This window comes from Syngnathus acus, chromosome 2, assembly GCF_901709675.1.
Source record: "Syngnathus acus chromosome 2, fSynAcu1.2, whole genome shotgun sequence".
Classification (NCBI taxonomy): Eukaryota; Metazoa; Chordata; class Actinopteri; order Syngnathiformes; family Syngnathidae; genus Syngnathus; species Syngnathus acus.
The window spans coordinates 16,913,916-16,929,983 of record NC_051088.1 but is presented as its reverse complement, the minus strand read 5'-3'; the positions used below and the strand labels follow the sequence as shown (position 1 = coordinate 16,929,983).

General features: G+C 46.8%; 1 protein-coding gene across 5 annotated transcripts; it reads right to left on the bottom strand.

Moving 5' to 3' along the window:
- Positions 1-114: 114 nt before the first annotated feature.
- Positions 115-15,514, bottom strand: agap2 (ArfGAP with GTPase domain, ankyrin repeat and PH domain 2). Of its 5 annotated transcripts, none has more exons than XM_037275914.1 (19): positions 15,174-15,514; positions 8,087-8,145; positions 7,443-7,530; positions 7,021-7,106; positions 6,818-6,953; positions 6,378-6,512; positions 6,193-6,311; positions 5,720-5,866; positions 5,509-5,583; positions 5,073-5,177; positions 4,715-4,889; positions 4,506-4,616; positions 3,997-4,131; positions 3,607-3,666; positions 3,271-3,422; positions 2,768-2,858; positions 2,352-2,574; positions 1,987-2,239; positions 115-1,868 (listed from the first exon to the last, which is right to left on the bottom strand). In XM_037275914.1, exons 1-19 carry the CDS (start codon positions 15,334-15,336, stop codon positions 1,662-1,664), a joined length of 2,520 nt encoding a protein of 839 aa, XP_037131809.1. In that variant the 5' UTR covers positions 15,337-15,514; the 3' UTR covers positions 115-1,661. The 5 variants fall into 5 exon arrangements, with proteins under 5 accessions (XP_037131809.1, XP_037131781.1, XP_037131819.1 ...); XM_037275886.1 differs by lacking the exon at positions 15,174-15,514 and adding an exon at positions 10,434-12,573; XM_037275924.1 differs by lacking the exon at positions 3,607-3,666 and having other exon boundaries at positions 15,174-15,513.
- Between the last annotated feature and the right edge of the window lie 554 nt (positions 15,515-16,068).

Sequence of the window (16,068 nt, the reverse complement as noted above, 5' to 3'; positions counted from 1 at the left end):
CTCCCTCCCTTTTTTTCAGAGGGCTGATATGAGTCATCCTGAGCCAATGTAGTTATTCAGTCTGGCGCCATTACACAAATTCAGTGAAAGGTAAAGGAGTTATCAACACAAAACAACATTTTAAAAAAAGTTTATTTAATACTGGGATTCGCACGACCCACCAAGTGTCAGAAATAACATACGCTTCATTCGTAACAGTAAACTCATGGAGTAGACCTACACAACAGGAACAGGATATCAATCATGGAATCACCTCTCCTCACCTTCAGTCATTATCCCAAATGACATTTTATTACCTACATAACATGGATGTTGTCATAAAATTATGGAGACAATGAAAAAAAAGAACAGGTGCCTTTTAAAAAGAGCATTTAAGAAATGATTTACAAAACTGATTGATTGGTTTCCATTGTGTCTTTGTTACAGATAATGTAGTATAGGTTTAATTACAGTATATTAAAACACCTTATGTTGGAGCAGAAACATTTCATGTTTTCCCAAGTTATTCCGTCTTGGAGAAGAACTACCAAATGACCTCAGGCGCTTCTCAAGGCCACCGTCAAAGGGAGGCAACAGGCACACAACAGGCAGACATCTCGTAGCTTTGCTCTTATTTGTTAAAACAATGGAAGAAACGCTGACATGAATACATGAACAGATCGTCTCCTCAGCACGAGCACACACCGCCTGCCGTATTATTGCACTTGTTCTGGAGGAAGTCGAACACAAGTCCGCTACAAAGAGTCTACTGAAGTCGGCATCTCCCCGATATTATACATGGAATGAATATTGCTTGCTTCAAATGGTTAGATATGTTGCTCAGTCTTCCGAGACATTTGATTTAAACCAGAGGTGGGAGGAAGTCACAAATGTGCAAGTCATACATACATCACAAGTTTTAGCCTTCGAGTTTTAAGCAAGTCCCAGGTTACTCAGGCAAATATAAAGCGACTCAAGTGAAATCCTCACTAAATTTCGAGCAAGTCACGAATTGGTTTAAACAAGAAATATTAGCACATTAGTCACCTGTACCTGGCTTGGTACTACTGTGCTAACACATTCACATAGTTTTTTATTCTTCCAAAATCAGTGCCAGCATTGTCTATTTCTTTACAGTCTTATTAATTTGACAATAAATGGACATGAAGCTTTTTTTGACCAACTATCAGGAGGCTAAACTGTGAGGTTAACAGAGCTAACTTATTTTGACGTTGTAATAGCTCTTATGTTTCTTATCTTAGAATTTTAAATTTATTGCTTTATTGTCTTCTCAAATAAACATGACACCAGCGTCATGAAGTGGCGTCATCATAGCTCACGAGTGCCAAGTTGGTGTGGAACACACACACGCACTCGCACACACACAAATACATTTTCTTTCAAGAGCAAAACAAGTGACACACTGTCTTAAAATTTGTGCATCTTCCAATGTAAACACGCAGTTCGAGTCTAGGTCAAGTAGAGTCAAAGTCGAGCTTTTCATCATTTTTAGCCAAGATCGTCGCAAGTCCTAAAATTGGTGAGTTAAATCTGACTTGTGTCAAGTCATGTGACTAGCGTCCCCCACCTCTGCATAATACTCAATCACTCAAGTGTGTTAAAAGTTTGACAACAGTTCCCAAACTCCGGCGGTCATGGGGAGGTCAGCGTCCACGGCCAGGCTACGGAACGGGTTTCCTGGGGCTGCTTCGACCCAGGCTGGCGGTGCTGGAGCGGCGGGAGAGGACGGGTGTGGCGACGGCGGGGGAAGTCTCATTGGAGCAGCCGTGTTGGAGCAAAATATCAATGCAGCCTTTGCTTCCGCCTTTTCTGGCTATCATCATGGCCGTCTGGCCTTGGTGGTCCCTCGCTTTCACATCGATTCCGTACTGCAGGTGGAGAAACGATACAGTCTGATGTAGTCACACCACAACAATACCAACAAGTTCTGAATTCAACCGTATTTGCTACGAGAGCACTTGTTCGATACGAGAAGAAGAAACGCACCCAGATGAGCAGTTGCGTCATGACCACGTCGCCGAGCTGACAGGCGGCGTGCAGGGCCGTGCCCGCGGGGGGCGGCTGAGCGTTGATGACCTCCTTGCTGCTGTGGGCGAGCAGCAGCAGGAGGCGCGCCAGGTCTCGGTCGGTCACCGCCGAAAGCAGCCGTGCTGGCATATTATCGTCCGCACGCGGCTGGAGTGGCGGCACAAACGCCCGCTGTTCGTACTTGGCACGAATCCATGACTCTCTCTCCTCGCTTTAAAAAAAACAACAAAAAAGAACTCACACACATAGAATACAGCGGGTTACAAATGTAATTTTCAAACCACCCTTTCCTCCCCGAGAAAATATTCTGAGCATGAACCCACCGTGAAGCATTGGGGGTGGGCTTGGCCCTGCCAAGAGTGCGACCCTCCCAGATGCTGTTGGCCGTGTAGTTCCCAATGGCGGACAGGACTTGCGTGAGCTCTCCGGGCCAGTCATCCAGGTCCAGCGAGCGAACCCGAGAGAGGTGGGTACCCAGATTCCGATGGATTCCCGAGCACTCGATGCAAATCAGTGCGCCCAGGTTGAGGCTGGCCCAAGTGGGGTCTTTGGGGAGGGAACAACATCAGAGGTGTGATTTTTAAAAAGTGCTACGTGGGCTTCCTCGTCTTCTCATATTTTTACCATCAAATAAAATGCATTCAGCATGAATTCCAATCAAGCATGAATTGATCTTACTAAATGTTGGATTCAAGCGGGCAATGGCATTGCAGCTCGAGATGCACGCGCGAGCACTTACTTGGGGCTTCACAGTCCACGCACAGGTTGTTGCCTTTGGTGTTACGGATGGCCTGCAACGCTACTGCCTCGCTCTGGCTGCTGCGTCGTGCCTACAAACACACACACTTTCACAACAGTGCAAATGCGCCCTTCTACGAAAATAACAAAAAGAAGATTCCAAACATGCGCACGGTTAGCTTGTGCTTTGTGCCAGACTTGCGCTGGGCACGAAAAAGGGCCCACGGAGTGTAATTCTCAGTTTTATGTTTAGTTTGATATTAAACCTCATGTGGGGGGCGGCAACAAACAGCTTGACGCCTCTCATCTACAGCTTGATGCCTCTCATCTGCCCAACGGCCGCTTGTCGTGTACAGTACTCGTCGCTTACGTTTCCGCTCACAAGTCAAAGCGCAAAATTCACCGCTCGTACGTTGAAAAACTCACAAGATGGGTCTCGAAAGAATCCTTTCCGGTTTGTACAGATTGTGCTCACCTCCCCTTTCAATTAAGTCGCGTGTGTACCTTGTTTCTGCCGCTCTCACACGATTGCAGGCTGGCCAAGATTTGACTCTCGATGGCCGACACCCACGAGTCCCTATCCTCCAGACTGGGAGCCTCAAAGTGCCACGTCTGTCCGTTAAACGACACCACGATAAAGTCAGCGTTCTCTTCATCTGAAAGACAAACAACGCGATCGCGATAGCCTCGGTCATCCATTTTGAGCGAGCTTCCTGGCATGCTGACATCAAACGGAGGCAAGAAAGCCCACATTGCTGTGACAAACGAGACAAATGAAGACGATCGGGATTGGCGATGAAAATGTCAGTCAAACAGAGCAAATGTGAGCGCAAATGTTACCTGTCCTGTTAATGTTTCTCAAGCTACCAAAGCTCTTTAACTTCCACATTTTGCGCTTGGCTGCAGAGCGAGAGACAAGCACAGAGAAGCAGAAGACAAAGCAAAGAAAGAAAGCGCAGATGTTAAAAATAGCCTGAGAAAACATGTTCAGAGAAAGTCACATTTAATTCAAGGATTAATTCAAGGCAGAGAAGATTCATTTTTGGCTGCAACTGACTTTGGTGCAACCTGGACGAACCAATCGCAAGGCACATAGAGACAAACACACAATCACAACTAAAGACAATTCAGAGAACATGTGTGAAACTCGCAGAACATTCCATCAGCAGTGAGATTTTTGTCAGTTTATGCAAAAGGACAACTTTCCCTCATCGAGAGCTTTATTATTACCTTCGGCCTGCCCGACGGCCGCGTCTCCTTTTTGATTCATGCTTTTCTTCCTCCTGTTCTTCTTGCGGTCACTCATGGGAGAAGATTGGCCAGCATCTTTTCCAGAAAATGGTCCGGATGCCCCCTCAAGGGCATCTAACAGTTTGGGCAAAGGCAATCAAATCACAGATCAATTTGCAGTACTACTCTAAAGACATTTTTTTTGTACTTTTAACCTTTGAAAATAGATTACTGTATGTACTTTCTACTGCTTACATTGTCAATATAGGTTTTTTTCAACCTCCCAAGCTCGCTGCCTATCCTCTCTTGGCTACCTCGCCAAATGTCATAAATAAATAGAGTGAATGCATTTCTTTTCACTTCTAGGTCATATTAACCGTGGAACCAGTTTTCCAGTGAGTCATCTCGAATCACAAGAAGATACATTTATATTCATTGTATTTGTACTTCTACTTAAGTGCGTTTTGTGAGTCCTGCGGCCTCAGAGCGGCTTTAGAATGAGTTCGTACCGACGCTTTGTGCTTTGGTGGACAAAGACGAGACGCAGCGCTGAAGGCCTCGCTCTCCTCCGGCAGAGCGGTCATCGAGCACGGAAAGGGTGGAAGGACACAACTGAGGGACTGACAGACAGAAAGAAATTCTATTTAGACATACATCTACAACAGGGCTTCTCAAATTAGGATTTGCAGGTTCTGGGACGCTTTTGGCGGTTTGGTACCTGTACTGGTGCTCTCGGCAGCTGCCAGCTCTTTACTGAGCCCGTTGACGCCAGATGAGGCAGGAGGCACCGGCGAGGGCACGGGCGCCACGGCTCTCGGAGGACGTTTTCCCGGGACCTTCACGGTCACGCGCAGCAGATCGATTTCCTTCCCGTGCACATTTTGCATGTAATCCTGAAATCCACAACATCTTACTTATCCGCTTCACCTGTTCTTTGTTTTGGGCTTGTGCTGTGTTTCAACAATGAAGCTTCAAAACTGTAATCTAACTGCAAAGCCGTGTATGGAAAACGGATTAAAGGTGAAGTTAAACACGAGAGAAATGTCGATGCTCTGTTATCGATGGTGTCTTCTTACGCTGGAGCTGGAGTGGTAGCACAGCGTGCCGTTTTTGGATAGAGTGACGTATTTCTTCTTCCACTCCTTGTTCAGAGAGCTGCCACTTCTTTTCCACAGGATGCTCTGTGGAAACACAACAAGCTAAAGTAGGCAATCTCTTCAGTGAAAGCTGTCCCGCAGCAACAGCACAAAGGACGTTATTAATAGAAAAGCCAATTGTGATTTCATCTGCTTTTGTCATTTCATCTGCAAATGGAAAAGAAAAAAATCTGGCATTTTTCACTTTTCATCCATCCATTTTGCAGGGGTACAAGAGGCGAGGTACATCCTGGATTGGTCACCAGCCAATCGCACACATGTATAGACAAACTTTCCAGATCACACTGAATGACAATTTAAAGGAATATGAAAGCAAACATTTTCTTCCGTTATTTTTATTGTGGTTGGCTCCAACCTGTTTGATGGGGATGGCCCGAGTGCCGCTCGTGTCTCCTTTGGCATCTGCAACTCTCCTTTCAGAGTCCCGGTTCTGCAAGAAAAACCCAACAACAGGCGGAGTATGCGTGACGTACTCAAAACATGCCAACCGGACAACAAGTGGAACAAGTGGTGGCGTGAAATGACGACAAAGTTGTGAGATGGCAGCGGGCGCTAACACAACTGACCTTGAAGAGCGAGGGTCTTCGAGGGATGCTCTTCAGGGAACGAGAGCTGCCGCCTCCCTCCCCGTGCGCCACCCTCAGCTCTCTGTGACCGAGCATGGGGGTGGAGGGGAGGGAGCAAGCGTAGCCGCCACTAACGCCATTAGTGACCTGAGAGGAAAGGTCACAGGGTGCGGCGGGTGATGACATGATGAGAATGAAGACGCTGAATGTGAAATGTAAAACAACTCCTGCGTCAGAGAGGCAAAGTCTTAGACAACAGGAAGGCCATGTGAAAGGGACCAACCCAAAGTGTTCAATGGTAACTGGACATCCCCAAGGACCACATGAACAGCCAGTAGGCCAGTTCTAAAAATAGATCACCACTCTGTGAGGGTTCAAACTAGTTGTCAAAGATTGACCACTTGTGGGTTTAAGCAGTTTGGGTAACCACAGAAAATGAGTGGGCAGGACACAGCGCCATGGGGATTTCCAACCTGTCCAGGGAAGGAGGCCGAGCCAGGCGTGGAGCTTCCGGAGTGACTGGGAGAGTTGGGGAGAGACTTGCAGGCCTGCAGCGCCGCCTGCTTCTTCTGGGCGACAATTTTCTGGGCAGCTGGAAAAGAGAAGCAGGTGAATCTTTTGGCGGTGATGACTCAGTCGCTTCTCATCGTATGCTCACCCTCCAAGAATACTCGATCGACATTGAAACCGTAGGTGGCGCAGGTCTCGTAGAAGAGCGAGTGACGCACGTCGATACACAACTGGCGGGCTCTTTGGTCCTCGATCACACGTGGGTTGCTGCTGCTGATTTTATCTAAACACAAAGATATTGGCATTTCTCCCAAAAATGTATTTACTGAGTGAGAAGACTCCTGTCTGGTTGGGTAATGTCCTCCCTGATGTAGTCAAACGGACTGACAAAGGAGAGAACCACTTTTACGGCTCAACAAATAAAGCAAGTGGATCAGCAGGGCTTGCCCTCACCAGGGAAATGCGTCCCGATTGACGAAAGGATCCCTCACTTGACAATCGGGAAGCACTCGCCTCATGAATATTAACGTCCACCCCGCCGTTCTCAACCTGTTCTGCCAGTACGAGTCATGGGACCGCTGCTCTCACCTTGAGTGCCAACAACGATGACGGGGACGTCCGCGCGCAGCGAGCCAAGCTGGCTGTAGAGCTGGTAGAGCTCTTGGAAGCTGCCTTCGTTTTCCAGACTGAACACCAGAATCACTGCGTCCACCCAGTCGCTGAACTGAAGGAGGCAGAGAATGAGATGAAGCAGACTGCACCCATCACGGACCGCGTATCGGTCCACAAACCTGCGCGTCGGGTGGCCCGGCTTCCTCTCGGATCAGTAATAAATAACTCTGTCCGTCCACAAGCACCTCCTTTTTATACCTGCCACCTGACAGAGACAAGTCATCAAGCACCATCGCATATTCAGAGCATGACACATCCTGTCTTATGCAATGTGTTTGGAGATCGTTACAGACCACACAACATTAAAAAAACAAGCGTATTGCACTTTTGGTCACTAAAACACCTCACACAAAGATTTTGCACAAAAATTCAAGAAATATGCATTAACATATTTTTCCACTTTCACAAGTTGATTTTTTTTTTTTATCAGTGATGGTTATGAAAAGCATATTGTCATTTAAATTCTTCAGTGTAACACTTCAAATGGTTGCTTTGTTTGGTGTTCTTCACACATTTCTATTAAAAGTCAGGTTCCGCTTACCGTCGGGTTTCTCAAGCGCAACATAACTGCCAGTGATGTATTTGGTCACCAGGGCCGACTTGCCACTTTTCACACTTCCCAGAATGCCCTGAGAGAAATGAGCGGAAAATTAAAAATGAGCCACTGCTTTCACGTCACTCTGTTCCGTTACCTCAAATACACTTTTTTAGTCTTGTAGAGAATAATGCTAGAGTACATTTGATGTTTTTATCATGTTTGCAAACGTTTTCCTTCTTTTCTTTTTTCCTTTTTGTCGCCCAATCTGTTGCTCGCTTGCACTCCAACTGTCATCTCAGCCAGTATGCTTTCATTAGCCAGTTTCTTCACACTATTGACATTGACGCTGTTCTTGTTGTTCACCATCTAGTTCAGGGATGGCAAATGTGCTTCCGCTGATTAAAAGATATACTTTGTGTGTGTGTGTGTGTGCGTGCGTGTGTGTGTGTGTGTGTGTGTGTGTGTGTGTGTGTGTGTGTGTGTGTGTGTGTGTGTGTGTGTGTGTGTGTGTGTGTGTGTGTGTGTGCGCGTGTGTGTGCGTGCCTGTGTATATGGTTATTTATTTTTATTTTTATTTTTATTTTTTATTTATTTATTTATTTTTTTTTTTATAACAGCATGCAGCCTCGTTGCAGCAAAAGCCTCACCAATCTCAGCTCTGGGATGGGTCTGCCCAGGCTCCATTCCTGGCTGTTGGCGATGTTTACTGCAGACAGGGAGACAAAAACAGTCAGGAGGCAGCGACATGACGAAGGCCTCATCAGTCTCATCATGATCATTAAAGGGCAGCCATCAGGACAGCAATAAATCAGAGCTCCCTGACTGGGTGTCATAAGCATACGTGTGGCCCGGCCAACTGCATTAATGAATGTAACCTTTCTATCACAACGGGGGATCCAGAGCTCTGCTGCCACATTGCTCGTTTGCCACTTTATTCCCCTTCGTGCGAGAAAGGACTGACAAAGCCTGAGGAGGAACTCTACAAGTGCCAGGAGGCCAAAACTCTCAACAATAACCAAAGTTGGTTATTTGTGGTCAGTGTACAAGATGCAGTGTATATTAATTGTTGCCTCAAAATGACTCAACACACAGACATTGTCTAGACCGCTGGCACCAAATGTGAGAAGTCGCCGTTCAGACTTCCAGTCAAAAATATTTAGCACATCTACATTGAAAGTGGATGGCTATTTTGTAGTCTGCAGCGTTACAAAGCACATAAAATCCAATTTTTGCATGGAACCACATTCATAAGGTAGTTTCATATCAAATTTGGACAGGATGCGTCTCAGTCTGAACAGCTCACAACACACAAATGCGTTTGGACTATCCGTGACGCTTTTCTATGCGATGCAAGACCAAAGTGCCCCAATTGAAGTTGGGAGCAGTAAAAAAATTGGCGCACATTGAAGAAATTGAAAAGAGCTGGCTATAAAGTGAGTGGACAGTCAGCCCTAAAAAACCTGATTCGAGGAAGAATCTGGATTTTTGGTCAGATTTATTCTCACATTATCTCATAGTATAGTCACTCAAAGGTCAATGTGGCACACTACATCAAATTGTTGATGTGTTCCCACAAGAAAACACACAAAGACAAGCAGAGTGAGGCTGTCAAATGCCCGACTATCAAGATTGTCCACTTAGATGATCCTTCTGTCTGAGGTTTGTTAAGAGTGTAGCTGTCCAACCGAATAAGACTAATTCATTTTCTTTCATGTTACTGCACATTATGAATCGCACTGAAGCTTGATTCAAGAAAATTGCGTATTGAATCGAAATCTGTCAGAAAAATTGCTATATAATGTTTTCTTCAAATCGTTCAGCCCTAGCTCCAGGTATCACCATTTTACGACTTGCATGGAGCAAAAAGATATTCATAGACTTTGGCTTCATCTTTGTCCTTCATCCTGAGCCAAAACTGATCAGACATTGTGATTCTTCAACTGCTCCGCTGCCCAGATTTCCACAGAAAGCCAATTACCCACGCTCTGTGGCCCGAACCAGCCGTGTGGGATCCACTTAGCAGCCACATGTAGCTTGCCAGTTGACGTTTAACGCTACCAATCTTTCCATTTCATTGTTTCGGAGAGGGATTTTGTGACAAACCTGTGTCGCTCACACACACCAACAAATCGCCCTCCTCCTCCACCCTTCTGTTTCATCAGACTCTGCCTCTGTAGCAGCAGCAGCCGTCCTGCCGGTTGCCATGGCAACACTTCCTCCTGCCCTAGCTGGGTGAAACTGCGTGTGTGTACTCGTGTGTGTACTCGCGCGTGTGTGTGTGTAGTCTGACGACTTGAGTGAATCCACAATGTGCCTGTGTAACCGTGTGAATGCACAATGAATGAATGAACAGACACACACACTCACTCGTACAACCACAACTGTGAACGATATCTCAATGTTCGAATACTATTGATAAATAAAACGGTACCGAATGAAAGTGAACATGTGACAGAGGGAGGGAAATACATTTCCAGCACATGAAGTGGGCGGACTTCAGAAGAAACCCTCTTGGCTGTTAATAGCCCTCTTGACGTGGGCAAGGGTATTTTGCCTCGTGCTTTTTGCCGATGCGACCGTTATATCTTTATGAGCTAAAAATCACCCCAAGCAGAAAGACCCATCTGGACCACCAGCGACCCCGCCCCCACCACGCCTTGGAATCATGATATGATTTAGAGCTATGCTGGGAACGCTGGTTATATGTGTGCAAGCAGATTATCCCTCCAGCGGCGTGAAATCAGCCCACGCTCAAAGGGGAATAAGATTAAGACCGTCCAAGACGATTGGATCGTGCGCTCTCAGATGAAAGAAGTTCATCTGTCATCAGTCTGAATTTGCACATTTACAAAAGCTTATTTCAGGACACCCATTTTGGTTCGAAACACACGCAGAGAGTACTGCAGACACACCAACCGCACCCAGATAAACAGGTACGTCAGTGTCCAGTTCCTTTATCATGAAAGGTGGGAGTGTGCGTTTGTGGACACCTACCTTCCTCTTCACTGGAGTCCCTCTGAATGAAGACAGGAGCAGTCGTTGTGGATGACCCGGCCAAAGCGGAATTGCTCTTTGTGAAAATGCCACTGATGAATTTGAGCATCTTCCTATCCTTTGAGGCACCCCGCTGGCCCTGCTGGGCCTCCCTGCTCAGCGCCAGGTCTTCAGAAAGACTGTTCAGGTCGCTGTTGTCCAGCGTGCGACTTTTGCCTTTACGTGGAGCTTTGCTTGCCTGGGTAGCCGGTGCAGGTAGGGAGGTTGAACCTGACTTAAGTCTGTCCTTGCGAGGCATGTCTCTGAGCATTGCGGCCACCCCGCCTCCAATCTCCAGCTGTATCCCAGTTTGGACCTCATCCCGCATGTCCCTCCATACTTCGGTCCGGCTGGCCTCGGCCCACGAGGCCCTGCAGGGGCCGGGGGAGCGTGTGGGCATTCGGCAGTCCTTGCGATCCAGACTCTGTGCCGAGGTCGGGCTGCGATCGCGACCCTCCCTGGACTCCCGGCCACGGGTGGCCACGCTGCTGTGAGACTTGAGCAGACTCACGGGCCTCTGGCCTACAGGACGGATGGGCAGGCTGGTTCTGGTTGGGGTACGAACAGGTTCAAGGGTCTCTGTTGGAGGTGTATTGGGCAGAAAAGGAGGCCAAGGTTGCTTTGTTTCCGGGGCGCAATATGTCTTCTCTTCTTGAGTTGCGTCCGTGTCCGTCGACTTGGGAGTCATGGCTCTCTCAGGTTGTAAGGGGATAGAAAGTTTGCACAGTGGTTTCTCACAGATAGTTCTGGGGGAATCAACAGCGCAGGATGAGTCATCTTTTAACTTGCTCAGAGGTTTCCTCCCTTCTTCTTTGACTTCATGTGATTTAACCCCTTTGACAAAAACAGGAGCCTCAGCACCCAAGGTTTCTCCAGCTTCACTCTGTGCTTCAGTCTCCACCTTCCTTTCTCCTCCCGGGCTCTCCGCTGACAGGGTCCCCGATCTCGCTGTGGCGTCCCTCTCCGAGGCGCTGCTCTGGACCTCCCCTCCATTCTCCTCCACTGCCTCTACCTTGACCAAGGTGAGGGAGATGAGGTAGGTGGTGCGTTGCTGCAGGGCGCCGCTGTCGCTCATGGGGTCCAGCTTCAGTTGACACACAGGAAATGAATCAAAGCAGACGCTAGGATGTCAACTAATGACAGTTTGCCGGCGTGTCGATGTGCGGAAGAATCCGACGGTGCAGCTGAGACAAAAAACTTGCACAGGAGATCAAGTTTCTCCTTACGCCAGCAGAGGGACGGTTGGCTTCATCCATTCCCCAAATCTCTCTTATCCTTTGTTTGAGGTTTTAATTTAACTCACAGAGAATCGACACATTCCATCGCTTTGGCACACAAGTCACTGAAACTCTTTTAGTCCTGGAAAACACGCCGATGCCTGTGTGTGGCTACTGAAGCTGATAAATCTTCATTAGCGTGCGCAATACCTCATTCGTGTCGGACTTCGATTGACCTTATTTTTAGCACCTTCCATCTGATGTGTTACTCATCCCCACGGCTCTTCTTGCGCAAAACAAGATTCCGTTCACGACGACACCTGCCCTGCGTCTCGTACGTCATCCAACACGGGATCAATGGCAGCCGTAAAGTGACAAGGTGAAGTATTTGAATATTCAGTAGGGTCACCTCAAAGAAGCACGGTAGAGTGCAGCCAGGGATCTGGACCATGAGCTCTCATTGCCATTCCTCAAGCCTCACGTGTGGCAGGCAGACAGGAAGGACATGGACTACGGCTGAGGTGGATGGAGAGAAGATGCCAGAAGAATTCCTGACGGAGGTAAACCAAGGAGTCAGAGCACGTCTGGCCATCACGCCCCTCTCGTAGTCTCCCCGGTCGCCCGAGTCCTTTGAGCGCATGAAGCGTTGAGCATGACAAGACGTAGGAGACAAGGCGAGTCACAGCTTAGAACAGCAGAGATGCCGTAGCACAGGTCCGACGAGTCTGAGGCACGCTAAGAGCAAAGAGCTGCATGCCCCTCCTTGTTGCAATCCACACAATCCTGCTCCTTTGCCGATTTCTCTTGCAGACTGTGCTTGCTTTCTGCTCTTTACTGCTCATCCCTCCTATCCCCTCCTCCCCTTCATCTTTCTCCCAGCTTGCCGCCGAGGCAGGGGTGGGGTGTCTATGGGGGGGCGGGGTGGGGGTGCTAAATGAGCGGAGAAATTGGAGACAGTGGAAAATATCAGTGGGAAAAAGGAGGGGCTGGTAACCAAGAATGCAAATAAAGGATGGAGGAGGGAAAGGGGGCACTCAAGATGTTTTTTCCCGAGGAATAAATTTATCAGGACCATCCATCTGTCCTCAGCTGTCTGTCGTTGTGCGTATGTGTGCGCGTGCGTGTGTGTGTGTGTGCGTGTGTGTGTATGCGTTCGTGCATGTGGCTCCTCCTCAGTGGGAGGCTTGGCTTGTTTGTTGCTAAGGTGTTACAATCTTCCTGGCGATGGTGGCACAATCATCTCCTCCGTGTCCTTCCTTCCTCTCTTGGTACATTCTGTAACGCCGCTTCACAATGCTTCTCTACTTGTGTGCGTGTCTGTGGGTGAGCTTTTCTGTGAGTGTATCGATCTGTAGCGTATTGCCTGCTACGTACGGCATGTGTTCATTAGCAGAAGTGGGAAAGCTCTGGTCTCAGCAGGAGGATGGGAACATATTGGACATCAATAGCTGGGCCACAGAATACGATCTGTCATCACACACTTACTTAGATGTGGAATAACGTGCAGTTTCTCATCCTCATTTCTGACCAAACAAGGATCCTTAGACCTTTAAGGAGCTAATCACCATGAGATGACATTCATGGTTGCGCCTGTGTGGCACTCTGTCAGTGTTACCTTGATCATGCCAAAAATAGAACATTGTTTTTGGTGGCGGGGTGTGGCATGGGATTAAAAAGGATCCATTACATCGTGGAGCCGATCACTCAAAAGTAGCAGCACTTGTCATTTTTCAGTACCATTCCTGGCGTCAATTCATAAGCAATATCTAACCTATCAATGACAAACCTCGGATGCAAACAGACTTGATTGTGATGTCAAATTGTTGCCGTGCAGTAAAATCAATCATTATGATCATGTTATGATTTACGAATAAATTCGGATCACATACACAACACATAGAGAAGACGAAAACAACAGTCGCCGTGTTTGAAAATGAGCACGCAAAAGCAGCTGCTGCTACAATAAGAATGCATCCAGCTCTTTAAACCTTGCTGCACAAAATTTAATGTTAATTGCTCTCGCAAAAATGCTCTGATATGACATCCGAGGATACGCGCAACATGGCAGAATCACAATCAGACTGTCCACCTGCTCTGCCTGCATGCTCCTCCCTCCCTCCCTCCCTCCGCCCAATAACCACTCACACGGAATACAAAAGAGCCAACAACTGCATTTGGCTCAAGGGGACAGACAGCAATGGCGGCCACAGCACGCTAAATTGTTTTATAAGCATCCAATATGAAATTCAGAAGCCTAAAATAGAGTCACATATCCAGAGCACGACTGCTGTTGAGCAAACAATGGCCAAAGGCGGCAGTCACGCCGGGTGAGCACCCATTTCTCCTTCATTCGTCCTCTCTCGCACATGCTAAGTGCTCACAAACACATCTCAACGTCTTCATTTCACCCCCTGGAGCAGCTTTGTCGGAGAGGCATCTCTCCTTTTAGCATCAGTCAACTCTGAACTCCGACATCAAGGCCCCGCTCGCTTTGATCCTCAATCCAGACTCAACGCTCCAGCCTAATTATACAAAAATTCACTTGAATGTTGTCAAACACGAAAACGGAGGGAAATTGTTTCAACATGAGCCAGAACCTAAAAAGACCTCAAAGCTCAGCAACCCCCCCCCCCCCCCCCCCCCCAAGGCAGCTTATTGGCCTTGGAGCAAATATGAGAAATGTTATACGGTAGATTAAAATAAAAAATAAAAAAGAAAAGCTCATTTGTTTGACCTCAGTGAAGATGAAAAGTAGCATTATCTTCAAGGAAGATGACCTGATTTATCTCCTGTTTTATTTTTTTATTTGACATTTTCTGACATTGACATCACTTCTATCACTTGACACCAGAAAAGTCACAATACAAGCCAAAAATTGCCTGCGGGAGCTTTTGTCATTTTAACAAGAAGCGATGAGAAGTGAAGGTTGCGCGGAAACGAGGTAGAACTCATCAACGTCGCAAGAAAAGGCCCATTTGTGTGAAAGGAAGTGGCTTTGAGAGCGGTTGCTCACTGGCAGACAGGAAGTAGACCGCTCATCACTCTTCTGCTGCAGCCTTCAGTGCATTCAAACATAGCGCTACTACTCACATCGGGGAATACAAATGAAACTTTGGGTGGAAGACATAACGGCTAACAGGAAATGCAGAAGACGATATCCATCACAACACCTCATGAATTTTCAAATCAAACTCACTAAGCCAAATGCGTCATATTACCCACTCAAGTTCTGGGACGCACCTATCAAATATTTTTAGAATTAATTATTCTATCAATTATTTATACAAATATACAATTTGTACAAACAAAAATCTAGATTTAAGTCGATTGCAAAATCATTTCCCAATAATTGTTTATCGACATGTTGTTTACTTGGTATTTTTTAATGATGAAACAAAACTAGAAATATCAGAGCGACTCCTTGGCGACTGATTCATGTGGGCCAGAAAATTATTTATACCAAGGCTGCAAAAGAGCGGCTTACCTTCTATACTGCGAAGATAAACTTTCAGGCCTGAGCGCAGCTGCAAGTCCTCAACCCTTTCCAGTTGCTTGTAAAGTCTGTTGATGCCACTGTAGAGCGATTCGAACCTCTTGACCTCTGCCTTGATCACGGCCGAATTGAGCAATTTGTTGTTGCCACTCATGGTTACACGTGCCGCAAACACAAGGAACGATGCTCTGAATCACTCGGGCCCATCGAACCGATTTCCACTGCATCAGCTTGAGTCAAAGAGGCGTCAGAAATAAAAGAGGGTCGAGTTCTCGTTGAAGACCTTTCAAGTCAGCATCCGTCAAACCTTCCTGTAGGTTTGAGATACACTGAACTCACTTCCCCTTTTCAAGTTGAATTTGACGACTCTTAAGGGTACTGCAGTTGAGAGCATGACTCACAGATTACAATCTTCACTTCCTTTGCCATCAAATATTTGTTCTACCTGCACTTGTTTACTGCTTACTGAGTGTATGGAGTAGAGGCGAGAGGAAGTCGCATACTGTGAGGGGAAGCTACATTGAATTTAAACAGCCCTGTTCTATGGACAGGTTTTTGTGATATATAAAAATTAAATTGTAAGGGCAATTTTTTTCATGCAGAGCAAAAGGGGAGGTGCTTGAGCACCACCTAGTGTCTATATGTGCCTGATGCGAGTAAGCGTTGACCCTTCTTAACCTCAGCCGATTTGCACTGATTTATTATTTTAAACCTTTATTTCGGAACACTAAATCTCTCTTGAAAGCGGGCTTCACTTGCCTTGAAAACTTAACCCTGGTTTCAAACTCTCATGCTGGCTTTAAACAACAGTTTGAAATCTTAACTGGAACTGCAAAGCCAAACTCTGGCAAGAAAACCAATCTTGAAATCCTACTTTGAAACTCTA

Excerpts from the sequence above, each read along its gene's own strand:
- agap2 (XM_037275886.1), bottom strand. The coding sequence starts at position 11,547 with ATGAGCGACAGCGGCGCCCTGCAGCAACGCACCACCTACCTCATCTCC. Across the intron at positions 6,954-7,020 it reads CCGGGCCACCCGACGCGCAG|TTCAGCGACTGGGTGGACGC; the intron begins GTTTGTGGACCG and ends TGCCTCCTTCAG. Across the intron at positions 3,423-3,606 it reads GAGAAACATTAACAGGACAG|ATGAAGAGAACGCTGACTTT; the intron begins GTAACATTTGCG and ends TTTGTCTTTCAG.